Source organism: Zonotrichia albicollis, chromosome 29 (genome assembly GCF_047830755.1).
Source record: "Zonotrichia albicollis isolate bZonAlb1 chromosome 29, bZonAlb1.hap1, whole genome shotgun sequence".
NCBI classification, from domain to species: domain Eukaryota; kingdom Metazoa; phylum Chordata; class Aves; order Passeriformes; family Passerellidae; genus Zonotrichia; species Zonotrichia albicollis.
Genome location: NC_133847.1, coordinates 3,901,285 through 3,929,054, shown reverse-complemented (window position 1 = coordinate 3,929,054; position 27,770 = coordinate 3,901,285). Strand labels below are relative to the sequence as shown.

The 27,770-nt window shown below is 45.4% G+C and overlaps 1 protein-coding gene across 1 annotated transcript; it reads right to left on the bottom strand.

Moving 5' to 3' along the window:
- Positions 1 to 980: 980 nt before the first annotated feature.
- MED26 (mediator complex subunit 26) lies at positions 981 to 26,254 on the bottom strand. Its single transcript, XM_074529053.1, has 3 exons — positions 25,890 to 26,254; positions 4,323 to 4,397; positions 981 to 3,081 (listed from the first exon to the last, which is right to left on the bottom strand). The coding sequence occupies exons 1-3, from the start codon at positions 25,962 to 25,964 to the stop codon at positions 1,402 to 1,404; spliced, it is 1,830 nt and encodes a 609-aa protein (XP_074385154.1). The 5' UTR covers positions 25,965 to 26,254; the 3' UTR covers positions 981 to 1,401.
- Positions 26,255 to 27,770: the final 1,516 nt, after the last annotated feature.

Here is a 27,770-nt window from a genome sequence, read left to right as displayed (position 1 = left end):
CAGAAAGCACTGTAACAAACAGGAATAAAACATTACAAAGATGAAATCTGATCTCTTTAGACTTTGAGGTACATTATCAGCAGTTGGGTTATCAGTCTCCAGAGTTAAAACAGATCCACCCTGTGTGACTGGACAGCACAGCGAGGTTCTTGGAAGACATTCCTGTTCTCCCTGGGGCAGTGTCCAAGGGATTCAGCTCCACCTCCCTGCTCTGAGGGGTCCCTGGTGCCAGGGCTCCCCTGGCTGGGCTGAACTGAGCAGACTTAGGGCAGAAAAACGAGTGGAGTGTGTATATAAATAATTCACAAACTGGTTTGTGCAAATTTTTTTTATTTCCACATTTATATCACAACGTGTCCACTTAAAGGACCAAATAGCAAAGTTGCTCCCTTCTGCATCCCAGGAACACAGAAGTCTAGTTACTGTACATTCACTAAGGCTCTTTGTTTTTGCAAATTGCGTTTATGATGGATATCCATAAGGCAAACAATATCTAAAGGAATGGTAACAAGTATATTTCCAGCATACAAACAGGCTTCCTTTTTCCCTCTCACAGTACAGTTACAAACTTGTAGCACCCTCATTACATTTAGATTCTAAAAAAGGTGATTTTTTTTCTTTTTTTTTTTTTTTCTTTTTGTCTTTTTGTTTTTTTTGTCTTTTTTCTTTTTTACCTATAAGTTTGCAGGAAGGGAAAAGGAGGAAAAATATTTGGCTGGTGGTGGTGGGATCAAAAAATATCGTTAAACATCTAGTTTTTGCAGCATTTCTCAGAGACTGGATTTAAACTGAAACCAGACTAAAATATGTGGATGCCTATGGAATGTTGAGCTGAAGCTGGTGGCCCAGCCTGCAGTGCAACACCTGCTGTTTAAAACCCAATCTCCGTACCACATGACTCTTAACTCAATCATGTTTCAGAGATGTGATAGAAATAAAACTACAGTTTTTGCACATTGTCTCTCGAATATCTCACTGCCAAATAAAAACCCAAATCAAGTCAAATAAATAGATGCATATTTTGTTAAGGTAACTTCCACAATTTTTTTTTGTTTTCTCTGTACCTGCCTGTAATAAGATTCCGGCATTCAGAAAGTGCTGGAAATCCTCTTCACTTCTTGGGGACTAACACTTTTTATAGCTGGCTCGCTATAAGAGTTTTAAACTCAACTGATCAAACCTTCGTATGCCTTCCTTTTGCAATTGTTAGTAAACTGGTAGCAGCATTTCACAAAAAGGAGAATTTAAAGGAAAGAGCTGGAAAAGGCCCAGCTCCCTCCCCCCCTCTGCTCGTGGGGCCTGTTTGTCCAGGACAGGAGGCTCTCTCCAGCTGGAAGTGGCATCAGTGTCTGCCAGTTCTGCTAAGTGCAGGTGGGAAAAGCGTGCTTAGCAGGACTGCTCTCAGTCTAGGCAGACGTAAGGCAGGATGTTCAATCTCCCATCATCCCCGTGTGGATCTAAGGATATGCACTGTGTCCAATCATACCAGTTACCCTGTGTGTCATAACAACCGTTCACGCCCGGCCAGTTGTGGTCACGTATTCTGTCGAGGTCATCGCCCGTGACCTCTCTGGTGACCCCAGGCAAGTCTGTAGGTTTGCTGTTAGGAGCTAGAACGTGAGTCTTTCTAGCCTCTTTTCTAGTGCTTTCCTCCTGCTTTAAATACTCAGACATGAAGTAGTGAGCTCCTGGAGTCTGTACTCCTGATGAGGACAGCAAGCTACTCTGTCTGTTTAAATATGACTGAATGATTTCATTTCTGGACAACTCTTTCCAGTTCGTTTGTTCAAAGGGGCTTTGCAGGTTGGGTTTTTGCTCCTGCTTTTCCGTTTCTGTCCTGTGCTGTTCGGTTAGTGCAGGGATTTCTACCTGCAAAGGATCTTTCGGTGTTAAAGGTTTTATCTGTCCTGTCATGGGATCAAAAGTGAGTTTTCTCTCTTTTAACCTCACAGGTTTCACACCCCCTTCTATCACGTGCCCATCCAAGTTGACTGTATAGTCTCTGGGTCGGTACCTTTTCTTCTTTTTGCTATCAGACCCTGAAGCAGCATCGTCACTGTCCATTCTGGAAGCGTCCTGTGGGAAGCCCGTGTGCGATTCCCCGGGGTGGCCTTTGCAGCCGGGAGCCGTGTGCTGCTGAAGTGTCCCTGCTGTGTGCCTGTGCTGGCCCTCGGGGGCTCCCTGCTGCTCCTGCCAGTGCTGTGCCACCTCGGGGGCCGCCTGGGCAGGGAACTCCAGTCTCTTGGCTGGCACGGGAGGTGTGGATGGCTGCATCAGGGATGGAGGCGGCGACGGCACCGGCGCGGCGTCCGCGAGCTGAGACCTTTGAGACGGACTGGGCATCGAATCCTTTGGTGAGTACGTGGTGTGCTGCCGAGCAAAAGTATCATGCCTAACGTTCCTGGGGCTAAAGGAGGAGCAGCGTGGGCTCTTGGGCTGGTGGGGGCCCGTGGCTTCTTCTGATTTATCATGCTGCTGAAGCACTGCAGTCTTTAGTAACGAGGAAGTGCTTGACGGTTTTACAAGTCCTGGAGAACTGGTGTGAGGTTTGACAGCGTTTACTGGGATCTTATTGTGTTTATCGTTTTCACTGAGATCTGTCCTGCTGCTTTCAGGCCCTGCATGGAGGTTTATGTCTACAGGACTAGGAAAATTTTCAGGACTACCTCCAATCCCATTGGTTGGAGGGGGTGAAGAGTTTTGTAATACTTCATGACTAGCTTTGGAGACCTTTGGGGGAGGAGGGCCCTGATGCCCGTCCCTGTGATCACCTTTCCTTTTCCTATTTCCCAGTTTCTCTGTTTTTGGAGAATTGAGTTTCTGGATGTCATTCCTGCTTTTCAGTTCGCTGATGGGCTTGGCGCCGGGCACAGCAGGGAGCTGCGAGTCTGGTTTGCAGTTGTGGGCACCTCCATTTGCTGATCCTGGCGGGTTGGGCAGCCCCCTTGGCACTGGCTCGCTCTGGGTTACGGGTTCTATCAGCTTCTGCCAATTCCTCAGCAATTTCTTGGCACGTTTGGCAAGTTCCTCATTGGATGTCTTCTTCCTCACCTCATTGATAAGCCTCCCGAGTCTGGTTTCCTACAAAGACAGACAAGGTGCTTTACAAACATCATTCCAAGCAAAATTCTTAAGGAATGGTTCTGCTTTGTAATGCTGAGAAACACCTGGTTAAAAACACTAAAGATTTAAGGGTTGAGTTAATCTTTTTGGAAAGGATTAGTCCAGTGCTCTGCCACATGAAATTGAGGTTTCAAGTCACGCTGTCTTTATTCCCTGGTAAAAGCAGGAGAACTGGGAAAACATCAGAAAGGAATTTTTTAATGAGGAAAACCCATAAGAATGAAGGTGCAGGTTCAGATTTGAGGGGAAATGCAGCACCCAAAGGTGTGTGTTTATCACAAGGGAAGTAAAAGATCTGCAGAGAGAGCCAAGAGAAAAGAATTCCAGGATCTTTGCCTGTCACAGCAACTTGTTAACAATAAAGATTTCCATTTGACAAACCTGACTACCAGGTGTGAGTTGTGTCCTACCTCTTTCCTCCACCTCTCTCCTCTCCCTTCACTCTCCAGCCTTGTGGAAATGCATGAAAAAGCCATTTAAGCACCATTCCCAGGGAGTCCCAAGGTGGTTTCGTGAGCGGAAGGAAATGTTTGATTGTTCCCAAAGCACGTTTGAAAACAAAGAATTGTTCCACAAGTCAGGTTTCTTAAGGAAAGTACTTCAAAGGAGAACACAGACCAGACTGTGAGAGAAATATGCAACCTGTTGTCACAGATATGTTGAAATACAGGCGGAGTTGTAATTAAGCAACAGTTAAAAGCAAGAACACCGCTAATTTCAATACAAAGAGTGAAAAAGAAATCTCTAATTCAGCCATAAAACTTCTTCGGGCTGTTTCTACAAGTGACCAGTGAGAGTTCAGCTCTCCCTACACCTGACCTCACCACAAATATCAGGCCTTGAAACCTGCTTAACTGCATTTAAGATTGATTTTCCTGGTTCAGATTTTAGGTGCTTTGTCACCAAATGTCTACAAAGGTGACCACAAGTGCAGGGTGATATTGCTGAGTGCAACAGAATTAATCAGGGGCAAGTGATGATTAATGTAGTGGCCTGCACAAACAGGAACTGTGCTGCCCAGAATACTGATCTGGGCCCAGAAAGGATCCCTGTGTTCAGCTAGATGACAAAATAATATCTTAATTGTGAATCCTTTGCAATCCATCTATTGTTTCCAGAAAAAGCTCTGATGGAAATGAGAAAGGCAAGGAAAAGTCCTTTTATACATATAAAAAAATCATGTTTAGAGGGTGACATACCTCAAGTGCCTCTTTGGTAATGGGATATTTCTCCAGGCTGGAGATCACTTCCAGCACTGCCACCATGTTATGGATCTGCAACAAGGAAGACAAAGTCACTTCATGTTTCATGTACTGGTCTTAGTTAACAAATGTAATTTAAGACCTTCCACTTTATAATTGCTGGGAGCATTAATCACAAACTGCTATCAGACTGTCTGGCTTTAGGGAGCTGATTGTTCAAGGAATAGGGACAAGGACACTTTTAGTGACCTAGTTGGAAACTGCAGGAGCTGTAACAAACACGCTCTTATGTAAAACCCAAGGAAACAGTGGCAATAAAACTGAGCAACAAAGTTCTGAGACCCCTGTGCAAAGCATCAGTGAATAACTGGGCACACCTGGAGCAAGAGCAGGGGCAGCAGTGGCAAATGTGGAGTTGAGACCTCACTGCAGACTGACCCAGGGCTCTGCTCTGCAGTTCCATTCCCAGAATCATTTAAATTGATTTTCCTGATGGCAAACCCCACTTTTCCTGCTCTGCACACAGCAGGCCCAGCCTGCAGCTCCCTCCCTGGCCGGGCTGTGCCCAGCAGGTGTCCCCAGCCCATCAGCCACCCCTGGCTGGGCTGGGCACGGGCAGGAGGAACTGCACAACCCCACATCCCCTCAGGAGGCGAGGATCAGCTCCAGGATCAGCTCCAGGATCAGCTTCAGGATCAGCTTCTCTGGTCACATCCTCAGCACATGGGTGATTTCCATGGTTTCCATCAGAAACCACACACTGCATGTTTTAGGGGCAAACATGGCACTGCTGGGTTGGATTCTTTAATCTTGGGGAGTTTTTCCAACCCACACCAGTTTATGATCCTATAGAGAGATCCTTCTTTCCATTACCTGATGTTAAGAGAGCTGAAAGCTGGAATTTCTAATTCGCCTTTGGAGACAGATTTAAAAGATAAGCAAAGGAAAACTTGAATCACAGTCTCATTTATTGCTTAATTGCATTTATGACTCAACTGGATGTGAAGTGCATGTGAGAAAAATCTCACAGCAAGAACCTCTGCAGGGATCCTACATCATCCTGAAACATCATCATCATCATCATCATCATCACCAGCAGCTCTGCCCTCCCAGCACAACCCCTCTGTTAAAACACTGATTTGTGTAAGAATTGGTTTTTCCAAGTCAGTTCTAGCCCTGCACTAAGATCCCACGGGAACACCAGGAGCTGAAATCTCCTCCCTTCAGAAATCCTTGGGCTCACACCATATTTTATCCATCCCTTTAGGACTGTTAAATGCTATTTAGAATTTTTGTGTTATTTAGGAGATACCTGGTTAGTGGTCAAACACTTGTCCTGATTTTTACATTCAATTTTATCAAATTTATATTTAAAGTCCATGCAGGCTTTGAATGATTCCAACTCCTATAGGGTGTAAAACCAACTCCAGGCCAAAGATGAATTAATTTGTCCTGGTTCTTTCTTTATTCTGCAGATATTTAAAGCCCTACCATGAGGTCAGGCCTGGTAAAACTCTGCTTAACTTTTAGAGCAGCAAGAGCAGCTATTCTGATATAGAATTATATAGAATATATTCTATATATTTTAGTTTTTATTTCACTTCAGTGCACTTTATTCCATGTTTCAACCCTTGCCCTGCCCTCAGAGCCCAGGAAGGACAATTTAGCACCACAGTTTAAGCAATACACAACATCAGGGTTGGTTTTTCACTTTTTAAAACCAGAGCCCTTAGAACAGTTAAAGCTCAATTCTGGGAGTTTCCACACAAATATTTTTAACACGATACTCTCCTTCCCACCACATATTTTAGACCATGAATTACCAGAGTGAAAAAGGCTCTGTTGCACACACCATTAACTACTACATTATTTTTGCAGTTACTGGTAATCCCCAAATATTCATTATCTAAATGCTGGCAAAAAAAACAGGTCACTGGCCTATCAGAAGGTGAAGATGGGGAAAGTGAGACCAAATATTCATTACGTAAATGAAAAACTGATGGCAAAAAAAAAGGGGTAATTGGCCTATCAGAAGGTGAGGATGGGGAAAGTGATACCAAATACTCATTTTCTATAAAAATCTGATGGCAAAAAAGGGTCACTGGCCTATGAGAAGGCGAAGATGAGGAAAATGATACCAAATATTCATTATCTATATAAAAATCTGATGATAAAAAAAGAGTCACTGGCCTATCAGAAGGTGAAGATGGGGAAAGTGAGACCAAATATTCATTACGTAAATGAAAAACTGATGGCAAAAAAAAAAAGGGTTATTGGCCTATGAGAAGGTGAAGATGGGAAAAATGATACCAAATATTCATTTTATACATGAAAATCTGATGAAAAAAAAAGGGTCACTGGCCTATCAGAAGGTGAATATGGGGAAACTGATACCAAATATTCATTTCCTAAATGAAGAATTGATGGCAAAATAAGGGTCATTGGCCTATCAGAAGGTGAATATGGGGAAAGTGAGACCAAATATTCATTATCTACATAAAAATCTGATTATAAAAAAATGAGTCACTGGCCTATCAGAAGGTGAAGATGAGGAAACTGATACCAAATATTCATTTCCTAAATGAAGAATTGATGGCAAAAAAAGATTATGATGGCAAAAAAAGATGGCAAATTAAGATGGCAAAAAAAGATGGCAAAATTCACCTTATCAGCAGGTGCAGATGGGGAAAGCGCCACATTGCCGCGCACACCCAGCTCAGGCATTGCCAGCCCCAGCCGTGCCCTCAGCGGAGCTGCCCCGGCCCGGCCTGGCCGCAGTGCCAGCCCGGATCCCCCCCCTGCCCTGGGCACAGCGGTGCCAACCCCGGGCACCGAGAGCGGCCTCGCCCCCTCAGCCCCTGCGGGAACACAAACCGGCCCTTGTGGAGCCCTCACACATTGTAACCAACCGAGAACGGGCTGTCACCGAGCAACTGCTGAGCACAGCACCGACCCCTCACACCCCACAGCTGCCACCAGCTCCTCTCCTGTTCTCTTGTGTTTGACCTGTAGGGAAGCTCAATTCTTTGAAAATAAATACATAAAATGTTCAAGCACGTTTAACAACTCATCCTCCCTTCCCCTTGTGTGTTTTTCAGGCTGTGTGAGAGAGTGCAGGCAGCACAGGAAGGTGCTCTGGGGGTGCTCATGTTGATTTTGGGGTCTGGGCTGGTGTGTAAGCAAAGGAAGGGAATCAAAGATCCCACAGAAAACATCCCAGCACCTGGAAGGGGTGGCAGAGTTTGGATGGGTGCTGAATTTGCTGCTGCTTTCAGATTTCCTGTGGAAATGGAACTGGGAGGGAACAGCTCAGCCTTCCCCAAAACCCCTCAGAACTGCTGGGTAACACCTGAAATCAGTCACTGACTTACCCCTGCTTTAGAAATGCTGAAATAAGATCAAGGTAGCAGTGCCATAAAGAGGAGCTTATAGTAAAAATCATATTTGATTATTTTAAAATAACACAGACGATGAAATTTCTTGTAGTGCAGTTAAATACAGTGACAAAGCTCCTAAAACACCTCAAATATCACCTGCTCACAGCAGCACACCCATCCTGCACACCAATTCACCTTAAACCAACTGTAACAATAAAATTCATGCATTGCCACATAACCAAAGTGACAATAATGTTAGCAAAGCTGCTTTGAGCAGCACCAGAAATGATCATTTATTAACACAAAGAGCTACTGAAGATGCTTATTGGGAACAGAACAGGTAAAGGGAGCAGAGCAGCACAGGGAATTCAGCAGCCCCAGGTCAGCAACTCAGGAATTCACATTTTAGTTTCTTTTTCTGCTCACACTGCAACCCCTTAGTACCCCCCAAAACAATTCCAGGACCCCCATTTAGGATCTTGCAGCAAACAGCTCCAAATAATTGATAAGGAATTGATAAGGTGTTCCAAACTCTCCCATGCTGAGAGCACTGAGGGCACACACACTAATTCACTCAAAGTTTACTGAGAACATCTGCTTTGAGTCATCCACGATAATCCTTTCCAGCCAACCCTAATGACAGGCACAGAAAACAAATCTTATTTATTCCATGCAAGGCTCCTTCAGCGATCCAGCCATTCAGCCACACTATTGCTGAGATCTTTTCCAAGTTAAGCACTGAATGCTTCTACTCCAGCCTCAGACAAAAGCAGCGGTTTCTGAACTCTCAGGAAAAGATCAAGAAGCTCAATTTTCTTTTCTTAACTGCTACTTTAATCTTATTTCAGCATTTCTAAAGCAGGGGTAAGTCAGTGACTGATTTCAGGTGTTACCCAGCAGTTCTGAGGGGTTTTGGGGAAGGCTGAGCTGTTCCCTCCCAGTTCCATTTCCACAGGAAATCTGAAAGCAGCAGCAAATTCAGCACCCATCCAAACTCTGCCACCCCTTCCAGGTGCTGGGATGTTTTCTGTGGGATCTTTGATTCCCTTCCTTTGCTTACACACCAGCCCAGACCCCAAAATCAACATGAGCACCCCCAGAGCACCTTCCTGCCCTGCCTGCACACACAGCACAGCCTGCACTCTCTCACACAGCCTGAAAAACAAATGTCACAGAAATTTCCTATTGCAGACACTCAGATAAAGCAAGGATTTTCTTTTTTTAATATTTCACAGGGATGTTTTCAAAGATTTCTGCATGCCTGACTAGACTGTGATAAATGACAAACCAGCTTTGAGTTACCTGGAGTAGAAGGAGCAGCTCTTTCTGTGCAACATGAAAAACTCAATGCACAATTCCAAAACACCTTGTTCATGCAGATCCCTGCCTTTCAGGCAGAAAGGCTCTTTTCAACCACAAAATTCAAAAAGGCATCATTTAATACAGTAACATCATCCTTCTGAGCCACATTAGAGCTTTCACAAGTTTCTAAAGGATATTTAAACTTGGCCTGGAGTTGCCCATCACTGACAATCCTCTACAACCAAAGTGTGACACCATCAACCCTCCTGAAATCAGAACTCACAACAATCCCAGCCTGGCTCCACCACGGGCATGGTGAGCACAGCACACTGCTTTGCAGAGAATGGATTTCCCATCATACTCAACTACTCCATCAGAATATCCATAAATATCCAAATTTTTATATTTTCAGAGAAAGTTCTGCGACATTGTCCCACCTGTAGCACCAAGCAGTGTGACAGAAGCAAGCAGAGAAGTGGAGACACTGTGGGAGACTGAACAGATCTTTTTTCTTCCTACAAACCCAAATCCAGGTGTCCATTGCCAAGCGTGAGGTTTTGGTGGCAGCAGGGTCCAGACAGAAATTCACAGAAGCATTTTTTGTCTTCTCCCTGCTCCTGTGAATCTCCTCAGGGAGGGCAGGAAAATGTTCAAGAAAATCCCAGATTGAAGGTGAATATTGCTGAGGAGATCCAGGGATCTTTTTCTTCCTACAAACCCAAATCCAGGTGTCCATTGCCAAGCTGGAGGTTTTTGGTGACAGCAGGGTCCAGACATCCACAGGAACATTTTTTGTCTTTCCCCTGCTCCAGGGCCATGGAATCTCCTCAGGGAGGGCAGGAAAATGTTCAAGAAAATCCCAGATTGAAGTGGAATATTGCTGGGGAGGCCCAGGGATCTTTTTCTTCCTACAAACCCAAATCCAGGTGTCCATTGCCAAGCTGGAGTTTCTGGTGACAGCAGGCTCCAGACAGAATTTCACAGAAGCATTTTTTGTCTTCTCCCTGCTCCTGTGAATCTCCTCAGGGAGGGCAGGAAAATATTCAAGAAAATCCCAGATTGAAGGGGAATATTGCTGGGGAGGCCCAGGGATCTCTTACTCCTACAAACCCAAATCCAGGTGTCCATTGCCAAGCGTGAGGTTTTGGTGGCAGTAGGTCCAGACAGAAATTCACAGGAACTTTTTTTGTCCTACTCCTGCTCCAGGGCCATGAATCTCCTCAGAGAGTGCAGGAAAATGTTCAAGAACATCCCAGATTGAAGGGGAATTTTGCTGGGGAGGCCCAGGGATCTCTTACTCCTACAAACCCAAATCCAGGTGTCCATTGACAAGCTGGAGTTTCTGGTGGCAGACAGAAGCTCACAGGAACATTTTTTGTCTTTCCCCTGCTCCAGGGCCATGAATCTCCTCAGGGAGTGCAGGAAAATGTTCAAGAACATCCCAGGTTGCAGGTGAATGTGGCTGGGGAGGCAGAGCTGATTGTCAGAGGTGCCAGGGGTGATGGCACCCCTGCCCCACCACTGCTTTTGTACAAAACCCACTTCACAATAATCTAAAATATAGAATAAGAAGTGAGGAGAGAAAAGTTGCTATTCACAGCAGGCTTTATTTAAATGTGACAACAGCAATACAGCAGTGCAGAGTTTATTTAGCATTTTGTGGAGGAACTATGAGACACCAGACACTGATCATACACATACAGCAGCAGAAAATTGTCGTGTCATTTGTTCAAAGGGACAGACCAAACACACCAAGCTGGAATTCAGGTTACAACCTGCTGGTATTTAGTTCAGTTCCCTTGCAGCTGATCTATTAACAGTTCCCCCCAGCCCCAGTGTGACATGATGTTGTCTAAAGATAGGGAACACCAGATACTATTCACAGACACAACATACCAAAAAGATGACCATGCACTACTTTGCTCACACTATTGAAAATGTCTGAAAGTCAGTTTGCCAAGCAAAGATCCAACATTAACCAGTACACAAAAAATATTCTTAGAGACCAGTTTTCTAATGGTATTTGGTAAAACACTAAATACTACTTTACTCACATTGAAAATGTCTGAAAGCCAGTTAGCCAAGCAAAGCTCCAATATGAACCAGTACACAAAAATATTCTTAAATCTGGAAGGCAGTTTTCTAATGTATTTGGTAAAACACTAAATACTAGTTGGCTCACATTATTGAAAATATCTGAAAGTCAAGCAAAGCTCCAACATTAACCAGTACACAAAAATATTCTTAAAGGTGGAAGGCAGTTTTCTAATGGTATTTGGTAAAACACTAAATACTACTTTATTCACATTGAAAATGTCTGAAAGCCAGTTAGCCAAGCAAAGCTCCAACATTAAAAATAATTTTTGTGTACTGGTTAAAGGTAGAGGCCAGTTTTCTAATAGTATTTGGTAAAACACAACATACTACTTTGTTCACACTATTGAAAATGTCTGAAAGTCAGTTTGCCAAGCAAAGATCCAACATGAACCAGTACACAAAAAATATTCTTAGAGGCCAGTTTTCTAATGGTATTTGGTAAAACACTAAATACTACTTTACTCACATTGAAATAGTCTGAAAGTCAGTTTGCCAAACAAAGCTCCAATATCAACCAGTACACAAAAATATTCTTAAATCTGGAAGGCAGTTTTCTAATGGTATTTGGTACAACACTAAATAACACTTTGTTCACATTATTGAAAATGTCTGAAAGTCAAGCAAAGCTCCAATATGAACCAGTACACAAAAATATTCTTAAAGGTGGAAGGCAGTTTTCTAATGCTATTTGGTAAAACACCAAATACTACTTTGCTCACACTATTGAAAATGTCTGAAAGCCAGTTTGCCAAGCAAAGCTCCAACATTAACCAGTACCACAAAAATTATTTTTAAAGGTAGAGGCCAGTTTTCTAATAGTACTTGGTAAAACACATCTTTAAACATGAAGGAATCAATTATTTGGGTTGAAAATAATTCAATAATTCATTCACTTGGAGAATCATCTATGACAGAGAAATTCATGCTTTGAAAACTGATCAGAAATTTTTTGGTGCAAAACAAGGGGGAGATAAAATGCTCCTTGAGCACCAAGAAGAGTCCAAAGAGTGATCAGGAACAGGAAGCATCATCTGTACCTCCAGATTTCCAACTCCCAGGTCTACTTTAAAGAATCAAACCAATCTACATCTATTTTATTCGTACTGAGGCTTAATTTAATGGCAAATTAAGATTATACAGATACTCTCCTGTATGTGCTTTACAAAGGCAGGATCAGCAAACGAGAGGAAGGTCAGAAATACAATTCTGCAGTGTGAAGGAACCAGTGGAGCTGAAATCTTTCCCTGAGCAGTGCCCATGCACAAACCTGAGCTGGGCAGACACCAGAGCAGCCAAGAGGGCACAAAGGGCCTCCAGACACAAATCCCAGCTCTGCAGGGAGAAATTCTCCAATTCTCTCTCCCCATCCCCAGGGAGGCACCCAAAGCTCAGCAGGAACAAACCCCAGGCAGGAGAAACCACCCAACAAAAGGAGAATCCACTGGAGGAGGAGGTACAAGGGGTGGTAAAAAGTAAAATACAAACTATGAACAGCAGGCACACCCCCAGCTCCCTGTGCTACAGGAAAATGTCTTGAAGGCAAACAGAAAACAGCAACAGTGAAACACTTTTCTCCATTCACGTTTATTAGCCAGCAACTGAAAGACATTTTTGTTACTACAGAAAGAAAAACCTGTTGGTTTCAACAGTTACTAAACATTTTGTGTAAGTCCATAGGAAACGTGCCTGCAGTGCCAGCCCTGAGCTGCAGATTTACAAAGATTCACTGCAATATCATCCCCTCAATTCTTTTTCCACACCCCACAACAAACCCACCCCACCAGACTGTGAAGGTGGACAAATAAAAATTAATTAGCCTGATTTTAGCCAAAGAGGCTCCAAGAAATAAGATTTAATTGGTAAAAATTCCTGCTGAAGGAACGGAGCAAAACCCCAGGCAGCCACTGCCACTCCTGGTGGCATCCACCACAGCACACTACAATCAAGACAATTTGGTGTTGTTTTCCAAGTTGTAATGAACGGCAGAGGAATCAAATTCAGCTGGAATTCCATTTTTATATCAAACTGCAGCAGTGCAAGAACATACACCAAGAGCAGGTCAGAGGACAGCAGTATAACCATGCTTTGAAAACATGCTTAACATAAAGCTGAACTTTTCATTTCATACCACATTGAAAAAAAAATAGCAAAGAGACACACGAAGCTTGAAATAAACCTTTCTCTGAGTTATTAGTCATAATAAAGAAATGTTAATCAACTGTTTTTATGCTCAGTGGCCTAATTTGCAACAAGACAAATACTGCATAGATTTTATACAGATTGCATACAGAAATAACCAGTGAGCTGCCAAATAATCTCTGCACAGTCTCCTGAGCCTCGATGGAGATTTAAGAGCAGATTAGACAAGTCCAGAAGGAACACAGGGAGTCCCTTCCAGCACTGCAGGACACACTCAAGGAGCACAATCACATCCCACCATTCCCATCTACTCCAAACTAAACTCAGAGCAGCAATTCAGAACTGTCCTCTCAAAAAGATCCATACAGGTAACCCTAGGAAACGGCTTGTTTTGTAAAAGACCTAAAAATTGTTTTGTAAAAGACCTAAAAATTCAACACTTCCAACCTCACTGCCCAGCACTGTGCTCCATGTGACCCCAAAAATGCCAAAGTTTGTCCCCACTCAGGCTCTGTCACCATTTCAGCCACCTCACACTGACCCTCAAACCCCTCAACCCCACACCAAACTATGATAAATTTTCCTTTTCTACAGGAAAATCATTTCTCCTCCTCTTCCTCCTGTACAGAAACTTCAACCAGACAAATCTTGGGAGTTACTATTTATTATAAGCCACGAACTGAAGTCCAAAATGATTGCTTCAAAATTGAGAGAGCCAGAAAATGAGGTTGCTGTGCAAAGTCACGGGGACAACTGGTGCTACTTCAACGAGCCAGAAATGCAGTTGGGTGATTATTCAGGCAGAATAATACAGAATATGGAGAAAATCCAGCCTTAAAATGTGCCCCTTCTGATTCGTCTTGGGGCTTTCTGCTTAAGGAACTCACCTGAACTCACTGCTGGTACCTCCCCTTATTTTACCCATCCCTTAAAGTATCTACCCAGGTACTGAAATATTTATTAAATAAATATTTATTAAATTATAGTTATTAAAATATAATTTATAACTATTAATTATTATTTAATAATTTTATTTTTATATATTAAACATTATTATTAACCCCATTTACTGATATTTACTAAATATTATTTTACCCAACCCTTAAAGTACCTACTCACACACTTTAAATATTTATTAAATAAATTATTTTAATATTTATTAAAGTGTCTTTATTAAAATATAATTTCTTTTATTTATTAAATATTATTTGATCATTTTATTAATATTTATTAAGTAATATTTTACCCACCTCCTTATTGCTATTTATTAAATATTATTTTGCCCATCTCTTAAAGTGTCTGCTAAGATACTTAACTATTTATTAAATATTCATTAAATTATATTGCAATAAATATTATTTTGCCTATCTCTTAAAGTATCTACCCATATACTTAACTATTTATTAAATATTCATTAAGTTATATTTCAATAAATATAATTAATAAATATTCAATATTTATTAAAGTATAATTTATTTATATTTATTTAATATTATTTAATCATTTATTGATATTTATTACTCATCCATTTATTGATATTTATTACATATTGTTATTAACCCCTTTATTGATATTTATTAAATATTATTTTATCCATCCCTTAGAGCTGCTAACAGAGAGCAGTTTATATCTGAGTGCAATGCAGAAAGGCCCTACTAATGTCCCCACAACACAGAATTTTCACTCTTTTTAAAAAGTAAAACCATCCCAGTGTACTTTAAATGCTGCAGGCCAACTTTCCTCAAATTTCTAGGCAAGTTTCTCAGCTGATTCCTTAAATGATAGAGAAGGCTGAGGTGAATACAATGTTGAATTCTTTGTGGAATATATTAATTTAATCACACAGAAATGCAAGATACTCATGTGACTGCTCATGAGAGTTTAGGCCTGGTGTGTTTGTTCACAAAACCTGAGAAAAATAAGTGTTACAAACTGAGAAAGTTTGTGGAGAAGTCACTGTATCCTTCCAACAACTGTTCCCAATACTGAATTCTTGTCAGCACCCACCACGAACAAATTTTATGGATGTGGAAGGAAAAAAATTGAAATCAATTTACACATCTGCTAATCAATTGAAATCAATTTAAATCTGCTAATCAATTGAAATCAATTTAAATCTGCTAGAATTACTGCTGTCCAAACTCTGCATTCGACACTGCTGCCAGGCAGCCATTTCCAAACCGCTGTTCCCTGAGGGCTGTCACCTCAGGACGATGTCACCTCTCAGCAAAGCAAAGCCCCTCAGCAATCCCGGAGGATTTTGGGCCATTCCAGCCACTGGCACATCCTCAGCAGCTCCTTGGAAACAAAATTCCCTTTTCTACCTTGGCTGGGGAATAAAGGAAGGTGGGAATGGAGCATTCTCAGCTCAGGGTTTGTAAAAGCAGCTCCACTCCAGCCAAGTGCCCTGTGGGGTCATGGCAGGAGCAGAGAACTCAGGATTCAGCAGCGTTTTTTCAATATTTAAATACAGAATATGGAATTGTGGAATCCCAGAGTGGTTTGGGTTGGAAAGGACATTAAAATCCATCTCATTCCATCCCCTGCCTTGGGCAGGAGCACCTTCCACTGTCCCTGGCCTTGAGCGCCTCCAGGGATGGGGCAGCTCCAACCTGGCCTGCTTATCTCTAACCTGGGGGCAAAAACCTCTCAATTTCCAGCTCAGAAAGCCCCAGTGAGGTTTAAGCCCCTTGGCAGCCTGTCTTGAAAAGTCCAGCAAAGAGAATAAGAAGTCAGAACCCCAAAGCCCAAATTTTGACAAACTCCTCCTCATAAGACAAGGGACACTGAATTTTCCAGGACACAGCCAGGCTCCTGAGCAGTGTAAGCACAGGGGTTCAAACCAAATCAATCCAAACCAATCCAAATCAATCCAAATCAGTCCAAACCAATCCAAATCCATGAGCTGCAGGGACCCAATTTCACAAAGAAATCTGAATTCTGAAACATCGCCTCTTGCATCTCCTCCTCCACCTCATCGTGCTCAACTCTATTCAAGAATCAACTGTGGTTTCTCCAAGGATTAAATACAATATTGGGATATTATTTTTTCCTGGAACTTTCAGGATGTCAAATTATATACAGAAAAATCCAGCAAAGAGAATAAGAAGTCAAAACCCCAAATCTCCTATTTTGACAAACTCCTCCTCACAAGACAAGGCACACTGAATTTTCCAGGACACAGCCAGGCTCCTGAGCAGTGCAAGCACAGGGTTCAAACCAAATCAATCCAAATCAATCCAAATCAATCCAAACCAATCCAAATCAGTCCAAACCAATCCAAATCCATGAGCTGCAGGGACCCAATTTCACAAAGAAATCTGAATTCTGAAACATCACCTCTTGCATCTCCTCCTCCACCTCATCGTGCTCAACTCTATTCAAGAATCAGCTGTGGTTTCTCCAAGGATTAAATACTGGAATTTATATAACATTTCTCCAAGGATTAAATATTGGAATATTATTTTTTCCTGGAACTTTCAGGATGCCAAGTTATATAGAGAAAAGTCCAGCAAAGAGAATACAAAAGTCAAAACCCCAAAGCCCCAATTTTGACAGACAAACTCCTCCTCAAAGGGACCCTGAGTTTTCCAGGACACAGCCAGGCTCCTGAGCAGTGTAAGCACAGGGGTTCAATCCAAATCAATCCAAATCCATGAGCTGCAGGGACCCAATTTCACAAAGAAATCTGAAACATCACCTCTTGCATCTTCTCCTCCACCTCACTGTGTTCAATTCTATTCAAGAATTAACAGTGGTTTCTCCAAGGATTAAATACAATATTAGAATACTATTTTTTCCTGGAACTTTCAGGATGCCAAGTTATATAGAGAAAAGTCCAGCAAAGAGAATAAGAAGTCAGAACCCCAAAGCCCAAATTTTGACAAACTCCTCCTCACAAGACAAGGGACACTGAATTTTCCAGGATGCAGCCAGGCTCCTGAGCAGTGCAAGCACAGGGTTCAAACCAAATCAATCCAAATCAATCCAAATCAATCCAAATCCATCAGCTGCAGGCACTCAATCTCACAAAGAAATCTGAAACATCACCCCTTGCATCTTCTCCTCCACCTCACCGTGCTCAACTCTATTCAAGAATCAACTGTGGTTTCTCCAAGCATTAAATACAATATTGGGATATTATTTTTTCCTGGAACTTTCAGGATGTCAAATTATATACAGAAAAGTCCAGCAAAGAGAATAAGAAGTCAAAACCCCAAATCTCCTATTTTGACAAACTCCTCCCCAAAGACAAGGGACACTGAATTTTCCAGGATACAGCCAGGCTCCTGAGCAGTGCAAGCACAGGGGTTCAAACCAAATCAATCCAAATCAATCCAAATCCATGAGCTGCAGGCACTCAATTTCACAAAGAAATCTGAATTCTGAAACATCACCTCTTGCATCTCCTCCTCCACCTCATCGTGCTCAACTCTATTCAAGAATCAACTGTGGTTTCTCCAAGGATTAAATACTGGAATTTATATAACATTTCTCCAAGGATTAAATATTGGAATATTATTTTTTCCTGGAACTTTCAGGATGCCAAGTTATATAGAGAAAAGCCCAGCAAAGAGAACACAAAAGTCAAAACCTCAAAGCCCCAATTTCGACAGACAAACTCCTCCTCAAAGGGACCCTGAGTTTTCCAGGACACAGCCAGGCTCCTGAGCAGTGCAAGCACAGGGGATCAAACCAAATCAATCCAAATCCATCCAAATCCATGACCTGCAGGCACTCAATCTCACAAAGAAATCTGAATTCTGAAACATCACCTCTTGCATCTTCTCCTCCACCTCACTGTGTTCAATTCTATTCAAGAATTAACAGTGGTTTCTCCAAGGATTAAATACAATATTAGAATACTATTTTTTCCTGGAACTTTCAGGATGCCAAATTATATAGAGAAAAGCCCAGCAAAGAGAACACCAAGTCAGAACCCCAAAGCACCAATTTTGACAGACAAACTCCTCCTCAAAGGGACCCTGAGTTTTCCAGGACACAGCCAGGCTCCTGAACAGTGTAAGCACAGGGGTCCAAACCAAATCAATCCAAATCAATCCAAATCAATCCAAATCCATCAGCTGCAGGCACTCAATCTCACAAAGAAATCTGAATTCTGAAACATCACCCCTTGCATCTCCTCCTCCACCTCACCGTGCTCAACTCTATTCAAGAATCAACTGTGGTTTCTCCAAGCATTAAATACTGAAATAATACTTTTTCCTGGAATTTTCAGGATGACAAGTTCCTGCTGCAGTTAATTTTCAGAGCACGAGGAGTTTTTTGTACTGACATGCTCAGAAAGTGATGCCTTGAGTTCCAGCCATTTGTAGATGTGCTGCAAATTTGTTCACCAAAGACAATTTATAACTGTGCATCACCACCTGGGAAAAAACCCCACGTTCCTCTACCTTCCACAGCTTTACACTCCTTAAAAAAAAATACAAATCAAAGCCTCCAGAGCTGTACTCTGCAAGCTGATCCTGCATGGAAACTATGCGAGAAAGCAGCTCACAGAAGCACTGGCTGTCACTCTGAGACAAGACTTCCACCTCTGCAGTCTCCAAGTTTGAAAACACGCCCAGCTGAGCATGTCCCTGAATCCCTTGGATGCAGGATCCCTCCTCCCCAGCTGCTGGGTTAGAAACTGTTCACTAAAACACTGCTAATTGTGTTTTATTTCCAGTGACTCCTCAGCAGAAATTGCTGCCACTGACTGTTTGGACATGCTGAAAATTGTACACTTTGATATTAACAATCGCACTCGGGCATGCATGGCTGCCCTGTGAAAGCCGTGCCCCTGAAAACACCAATTCTCTGCAGAGTTTGAGCAGATTGTACCTCAAATTAAAGCAATTTGCTGGCACTTAAATATTATTCCAAACACCAAAAGCATGAATTACCCTCAGAAAGAGTAATTTAGCTGTTAGAACACTGAATAAACAAACCTGCATTTACATTAAATTGAATATGAGGTACTTACTTACCTTTACCTTAAATTATTTCTTTAAAAACCAAGTGTAAAAGTGGGGCCACATCCTCCCACATTACACAGACCTAAGGAGTATATTTGGTGTTATCAGCACATAACTGGTGAGAAGAGATAGCAGCAAAATATTATCAGCCAAAACAGACATGTTTTTATGTAAAAAAAACTACACTGAAGTAGTAATTTAATAGTAAGTTAAAATTAACTCCAAGCTTAATAAATTGGGGTAACTATGCCTTAAAAGCAGTGAATCTTGACTAACATCAAACTTCTGCAGTAGGCAGAATCAATTCCTCCTTCCCCTCTCCTGAAACTTTTGTGGTTCCTGAAAAAAATAAAAACCCTAATTGTCACCTGCAGCAGCTTCTTGAAGAAACTGGGAAAGGATCTCAGAGGGAGAGAAAGCTTCAGCTGCAGTGGAGCTGCTCTGATGGGAGCCAAAGGTGCCAGGATGACAGTGCTGATGTCTTGTGGCCACAGCAAAACCCCAAAAAGAGGCACCCATGCCCAGCTTACCACCCCTAAACTGGGCTCACCTCAACTTATCAGAGAAACCACCCCAAAAAGACAAATTGGAATTCCCAGCCCAGCCCCAGAGTTCTGAGCTGAAAATTTTCCTGTTTCCCAAGGCACAGCTTGGGTCCCTCTGCAGTGGGAGCTTTGCAGAGTTTTCCTGAGGCCCCTCTGGTGCCAGGCTCCAGTGCCCTGGCAGCAGGAGCTGATCCAGGATCCCATGCCCATCCCATGCCCAGGATGGCAGCTCAGCTCAGCTCCCTTGGCTCAAGGTGTGCCAAGGTGCACTCCAATGGCCTCACACAGGGTCCAGAACACCCCCAATCAGAGCAGCACCAACCACAGCCCCTCTGCTTTCTGGGAAGTTTGTTCCTGCACTTCTCTCCTGGAAGGAGCCTGTTCCAAGCTGTGGCTCCTGGTGACTGCCAGAGGTTGTTCCCTGTATTTATATTCCCTACAAAAAGCTGGTTCTTCCATTCAGGAACTGTTTCATGGCTACAGCAATAAAAATGTCTTCATGAGTTCCTTCCCTGCAGCCTCTGAGCTTCAGGGTTTGTTTCCTACCAAGGACTCACAGCACGTGCAGATGGGTGCTTGCTGCAAAGTTTTATCATTTGGATTTTAAAAGCTTTTTGATGATCCAGCCTGACAATGTGAGGGGGCTCAAGCTGCTCTAGGACAGCCTGAGCTGCCACCACCCCTGTGACCTCTCCTTGCCACACATTCCCCTCTGTGAGCCCAGGAGGAGCTGGGCCATGGCAAGGGGTCCCTGAGGAGCCCCTGCTCAGGCAGGGCTTGGCCAGGTGAGTTCCTTGCTTGGGGCAGCACAAGGGAGGGATCAACAACAGCTGGAGGTGGGGATGTGATCCCAGCAGCTCTCCCAGCTCCAATGGCAGCTTCAGGGATTCAAGCCAAATCAATCCAATTTCTGATCATTTGGAGCATTGTCCACACAGCCTTTAGTGGAAGGTGGTGGTTTACCCATGAGCTGCAGAGCTCACTCATGACTTGCACTCAGGAGCATCCTCCTGGCTGGCTGTGAAGATGTTTCCCAGTTATTCCAGGACACATTCAGAGCCCCTGCATTGCTGCATGCCCACAAACACAGGATAATTCCAGACATCTGTGAGCCACACGCAAGTGACAGCAACAAAAAAAGGCTCTGCAAGTGCAACTTGACCAGAAGGCAGCCACTGTCACCTCAAAAAACCCAGACAGGCGTGGTTGACTTTTCCAGGTGACAGCACCTCCCTCCTGCAGCTCCCAAGGCAGCAGGGAAGCACCCAGGAAGCAGCAGCATTCCACTCCTCACGGGATCACACTCTGGGCTGGGCTGGAAGGGACCTTAAAGCCCATCCCATCCCATCCCACCCCATCCCATCCCATCCCATCCCCTCCCATCCCCTCCCATCCCATCCCATCCCATCCCATCCCATCCCCCTCCCACACCTTCCCCTGTCCCAGGTTGCCCCAAGCCCTGTCCAACCTGACCTTGGGCATTTCCAGGGATCCAGAGCCTCCCCACCCTCACAGGATGCTCTTTGCTGCTTCCAAACTCACTTAAACACTTTTAGACCCAATTCTGCTGCCAAAACTACTTGTGATGCACCAGAAATTTTATCAAATAATTGAGCTACATCAAAAACTACCTAGGAAAAGATCCATATATTGCTTTTTTTCTTCTTTAAACCCTGATCAATTCCTCGGTTCAGTTCACCACACCATCCTGTGCACATAAAATGGGTGTGTGTAGCAGGAATAAGAAGTGGGTGTTATTTAAATTGTCACTGCTGCCGAAACAAACACTCAAATTAGAGCTTCAGAGCAAATTACTACTGCCATCATCACTGCAACCTGGGGAGTTTCAAGGAATTAACAACTGAAAAGCAGTCTGGCATTCCCCTTGCTTTGACCTCTCTGATATCTCTGTTCACTCAGATTTTTCTCAGCAGCCTCAAAGTTCAGAATGGTCTCACTGCTACAAGGGGCACTGTGTAAATTAGAAGTTTTTAAATCTCCAACTCCTCTCAAGAAGTGACAGCCTGCACTGCCACTAAACCAAATAAGCTGGTTCAGAAAGAACTGGACAAGCAATATTCAAACCAACTGCATCACCACCCCCACACAGTGAATTCAAGTGAATCCAAGTGTTTATAATAAAGAGCATTAGGAAATACAGATCTCATTTAAAGTTATCATTAAAAAACTGAATGCAATGGGACTCTCTCCGTCAGGCCCAAATCTCTATCTGAAACTAAAGCTTGACATGATAACAACACTTTAGACCTTGCACATTCAGAAATGCTCCCCAAACCCCTGGATTTTGTCACACACCTGGAACAACCTGCTGCCCTCCTGCACAAAATGTGAGGCTGTAACGAGATGAGCTGCAAGTGAGGAAAGGGACAAAGAGGGCAAGAGGTACAACAGGTTCTCTGCACCTCCCTCAAAACTGCTAAGCTCATTAGGGCTCACAGAAAAGGATAAAGCTCAAGCAAGAGCCATTCCTAGTCTACTTTCGCCCACACAGAACACTTCTGCACCCAAAGAAATCTCTGGGACCCTCAGGAAGTGAAGCAGCAGCTTCCCCTGATTTCTACACTTATTTATTATTTTATTGCATTTATTTTATTACACCTTCTTAGGACACTATTGGAAAGCACCTGTAGTACTGGTGAGGGGGGTTTTGCCTCCTGCACCTTGGTAAAACCAACAGAGAAAACAGCCTTTAAAGCATCTTTAACCAAGCAATTTGTGCCAGCTGGGAGATCAGCCCGTGCCAATGCACCACCCAACATATTCCAACACACAGGCTAATTAATTATTAATAATTGAGGCCATGGACCACTGCTGAAGGTCCTGAGGTACTGCACGAAGCACAGGCTGAGTTAGAGCCAAGCCCAAGCTCACAGGGAGCACACAATGCAGGCTCTCACTCAAACCAAAGCTGGGTTTGTGTCACAGAGGGGTACTAATGGCAAATAATGAAGTTATTATCTAATATTTAAAAACAGGAACAGATTGCTACATATTCAGCATGAGGAACCATTTAATTGCAAGCACAATTCTAGCAGCTGGCTGGAAACGACAGGCTTGTCCACAGAGCAAAAAAAATCAACACTTTTCATTATTCCTGACTTTTATCAGGGAATAAACTCCCCCAGCAGCACAGAGCACGAGTTACCAAGGCAAAGGGGTTCTGAAGGGGTGGTTTCTCAGCTTTGTTCCCACCAGAACCAAGGAACATCTTCCCTGTGAGACCTCACAGAACAGAACTCCTGCTCTCCTCCACCTCCTGCTATGTTCTCCCAGAAGCCTTGGAAGGAAAGTGATGCTGGTACTCAGTGCTTAGGTCATGGAGCAGAAGTGGTTTGCCCATATGTTTCCTCGAGGAGAAAAGGCTGAATAAATGAAGACACAATACCAGACATCCCGGCTGGCTTCTAGGATGATGTAAGTTCTTTTAAAAATAGCTTATTTCTTATAGGTCTCCTTTGAAATAGTTCAGAATTTACACAGGTAACCTCTAAGTGTGAGAAACTAAGTTATAAATACATTCTGCAGCAATTACTAGAGGAGGTTCAAGTGCTAAACGTGTGTAAATTCAATATTGCTCCCGAGTCAGCAGGGCTTTCTGGAGCAGCTGGAGATGAACAATCAGCACAGGAGATGATTTCCTGAGGCCAGCAGGTTCTGCAAGCTTGGGGAAACCATTCTTTTGACCAGTTCAACCCAACAGAGGTAGAGAAACTTATGTCCTGGGTTTTTTTTTTCACCTGTGAGTTGACCAAGATCCAACTAACCACTCAGAATAAATATCCACAATGGCAGTTTGTGTTAGGGAATTTAAGTGAAGCTTAAATTTACAGACCCTAAAGTAAAGCACCATGAAGAACCAACAATCTTCTCCCTCCTCAGCCCCAGAGAACTGGACTGGTTTTGCCCACCTGAGGTTTCACCTTCTCCAGAAACACACACACTGAAAAACTTGAATTAAATCTAGGCCTCAAAGCTTGACCTTCTTGGTAAATGAGGAAGTCAGTGGCAACAATGTCTGCTGTAGGTTTGAACACAAGTAATGCTGTCAGGAGAGGATTCTGAGAGCCAGCAGAAAGCAGCTGGAGCTTTCCATGAGTCCCTGCAGGCCCAGCAGCTCATGGCTGCACTGACTCTCCCAGCAGGAAAACAGCACAGCAGCTCCTTGTACTCTCATGATGGTGCCCAACTGTGATTAAACTCAAAATCTGCTTTTTAAGGGTGTTCAAAATGTAAGTTTTTCTTCCCTCTGTGCCAGTGACGTGCCAGGTAGTGAACAGTCAACACCACCACGTATTCCATGTGCTCTGGAGCCAAGAGTCTGAGCTCTCAGCCTGCACAATGAACCCCAGCTACACCATCTCTGCTCTCCTCCAAGAAAAGGTTAAACTGGAAGACAGACCCTGCCTACAGGCACTTTGCAACAATGGGCTGATTTTTCTGCCACCGATTATTGCCCTGGATAAGTATCAAGTATGTAGAATTATAATTTAACATACATCACTCCTAAATTTAAGGGGCTACTGACCTGTTGGGAGCAGGGAGCTGCCTGGTTATTTTGGGTCCTCTCACAACACAACAGCGTCCTGAAACATCAGCGTGTGGAGAAAGGGAAGAGTATCCATCACAAAAATGACTTCCTGGCTGCTTACCTCTGCCCAGCCACAGTGTCTGACAAAGTAACACCAGAATTAGGGTAACCACTGCAGCTGACAGTTCTCAAGTCAAAAGACACCACAGATCTGCTAGAATTTTATTAAAGTAGGTTGGCACTCGGTCTCACGCATAGAGTGAAAAATCTGCAGCCACAGAAAGAGAGCTCAGAGCAAACAGGATTCATGAAGTGCACTAACTGACATTTCAGCAAGATCCACGTTAAAGTACTGCAAACTCAGACAACGCTGACATTTAACAGCTCACAATTACCACCAGGATTTGTTACTGTTACTCCAATGTGTAACACTGCAGCTCCCCTCAGATGCCCAGCCCAGGGAGTTCTACAGAACCTACAAGGCCAGAGTGATTTTTCTTCAGTCCCCATGACACAGGCAGGCTGCTCCGGGAGGGGTTCCAAATGACAATAACTTTATTGGCTACTTTAGCACTTTGATACAGGTCTATCACAAAAAAGCACTTGTTCGGACAGGAGCAGGTATGACTTTGATGGAACCAAAGCACCATTTCACCCTAAAATAACACGTAGACATTCAGCCTGATGCACCAGAGGCTGCCCCCACAAACTGCAGATGGCCAAGACAGACCCACCTCGGCATCCTGCGGCAGTGAATGTTGATCTAAGACTCAAAAACTGGACAGATTGAGGGCCCTGCAGTCCTCTCACAGTAATAAACACCTAAGCGGAGAACTGCTCGGATGAGCCAAAAAACCCTTAAAAGGAGCAAATGATCCTTTGGATAACCGCCGCTTAAGGCCACTTACAGGTAAAATACACGCTGACTTCTGTGCTTACACCACATCCCAGAAGGAGCCCATAAGCTCATTACGGCGCTGCAGGAAGGGATAAAAGCGAAGACCGAGGCTGCTCGGTGCTGGAGCAGCTCCAGAGCCCCGCAGCCACCGCCGGAGCCCTCCCGGCGTCCCCGCAGCCCGGGGTGCCCCCGGTCGCGGCCGGAGCGGCCGCAGGGCCCGAGGAACAGGTGGGCGCCCCGGAAGGTCCCGGCGAGCGGCGGCGGGGCCGGCCCAGAGCCCCCTGCAGGCCGCGCCCGAGCCGCGGCCTGGCGTGGGGAGGCGGCCGGGCCGCCCGCCGCATGGCCGGGCAGCACCGGCCGGGCCCGGGGCGCCGAGCGGCGGCGGGGCGGGGGCGGCCGCGGCCCCGGGCGGGCGGGGAGCGGCCTCCGGAGCCCCCAGCGGGGCGGCCCTGAGCTCCCGGCCCGGGGGGCGCGGGCGGGAGGCGCCGCCGGCTGCGGGACCCCGGGCGGACGGCGCGCCGGGAGCTCCGCGCTACCGCCCGCACAGGAGGCTCCGCGGCGACCGGGGCGGCCCCGGCGGGAGCCCCGGAGGCCCCGGGAGGGGGAGAAAGGCGTCGCGGCGGGAGCGGCGGGCGGGGGTCGGCCCGGAGCGGCGGGGGCCCGCGGGGCCCGTACTCACGTTGCTCTGCGGGTCGATGGCCTGCAGCAGCCGGTCCCTGATCTGCTGCGGGGACGGGGCCGGAGCCGCTGTCATTGCCTGGGCGAAGCGGGGCGGCTGCGGCTGCGGCCGGGGCGGGCGGGCGGCGGGGCCGGGCCGGGCCGGGGCGGCGGCGGCGGCGGCTCCTCACTCGCCGGCGGCGGCGGCCTCGGGGAGCCGGAGGAGCATGTTCGCTCCCCGCGGGGCGGGGGCGGCGCGGGGGGCCGGGGGGAGCGGGCGAGCCCAGCGCTCCGCTCCGCTCCGCTCGGGCCGAACGCGGGGCGCGCTGGGGGCAGGGCCGGCGCCGCGCGCGGCTCCCTGGGACGCGCCCGACGCCGTGACGTGCGCGCGCCGCGCCCCGGCCCCCGCCCGCCTGCCCGCACCGCCGGGGGCGCGCACCGCGCGTGCGCGGGGGAGGGCGGGCGGCGGCGGGAACGCGCGTGCGCCGTCCGGGGAGAGGGGCGGGGCTGGGGCGCCGTGAGGGGGGAAAGGGGGACACGGGGAGAGAGGGACGCGGGGGTGACGCTGGGGGACATGGGAACAGCGAACGGGCACCCGGGCTACGCGGGGGGGCATGGGGGGAAGTGAACGGGGAGCCCTGAGGGGAGAGGGGGAGCGTGGGGACAGCGAACAGGGACCCCTGAGGGGACAGGAGCGATGCTGTGGGACATGGGACAGCGAACAGGCACCCCTGAGGGGACGGGGCAATGCTGGGGGACATGGGGATCGCGAACGGGGACCCCTGAGGGGACATGGGGACAGTGAACAGGGACCCCTGAGGGGACAGGGGTGATGCTGGAGGACACGGGGACAGCGAACTGGCACCACTAAGGGGACACTGGGGACAGCAAACGGGGACCTCCCAGGGGACAGGGAGGACATGGGGACAGCGAACGGGGACCCCTGAGGGGACAGGGGCCATGCTGGAGGACATGGGGGCAGCAGGAAGAAGCTGGAGGAGACGGCGCTGCCGCGGGGAGCTATGAGGGGAGAGTGGACCCCCACCAAGCACGCTGCAGAGAGAAATAAATAATGGCAATAAATAATGGGAATAAACCCCCTGCAGGCCGGGAAGTTGAGGGGTGTTGTGCTCAGCAAAGCACGTAGAAGTGGTTCACGGCATTTAAGAGCAGCTCAAAATTGACTTATGATTTCGTTATTTTAAGCAGCTGCTTCAAAGCTGAATCACAACTTTTGCACAACTGGAGTCTTGTGGGGACAGCACGCTCTGGAGCCACACGGTGTGTGCAGGGTGATAAAACTGTTTGAATTCCTTTGTCAGTAGAACTCTGTCATCATGAAGTCATCATTTATCTAAGGAGAGTAAAAAAAGCTGAGCCCAGGGGTGTCCAGCAGGTCTCACACACACAGTGATGCCACATCCACCCTTCTCTTCACACTGGGTTTAATGAAGATTAGGCACTAAATGTTTTCCAAGAATTATATTGGTTAAATCACAGTGTTGTATTTGCCAGTACACTTTTTTTTTGTCTCATTCTAAAGAATCAGGAAAGGGTTAAAATATACCAAAATTACAGGCAATGAATATGCTTAAATTTAACCAAAGGTTGTACATATTTCTGGATGGCTCAACCCACACTTGAAGGAACCTGTCTGTACATTTTTCTGGGTTCATTACAGCCTCCCTCAAATGACCCTTCCCCTGTCATGTTTCATTAAGGTGAAAACTTCAGTTCAACCAAGAGGATGACTCAAGTAAAATGCTGCAGGTGCCCAACACTTGCATCTCCCAATCAGGAAAAAATCAAAATACTCCCTAAAACCTATCCAGAGAATCATTTAAATCAGATTTCTCCTCAACAGTTGAAGAAACTGAAGCTGTGTAAGCCCCACTAACAGTTT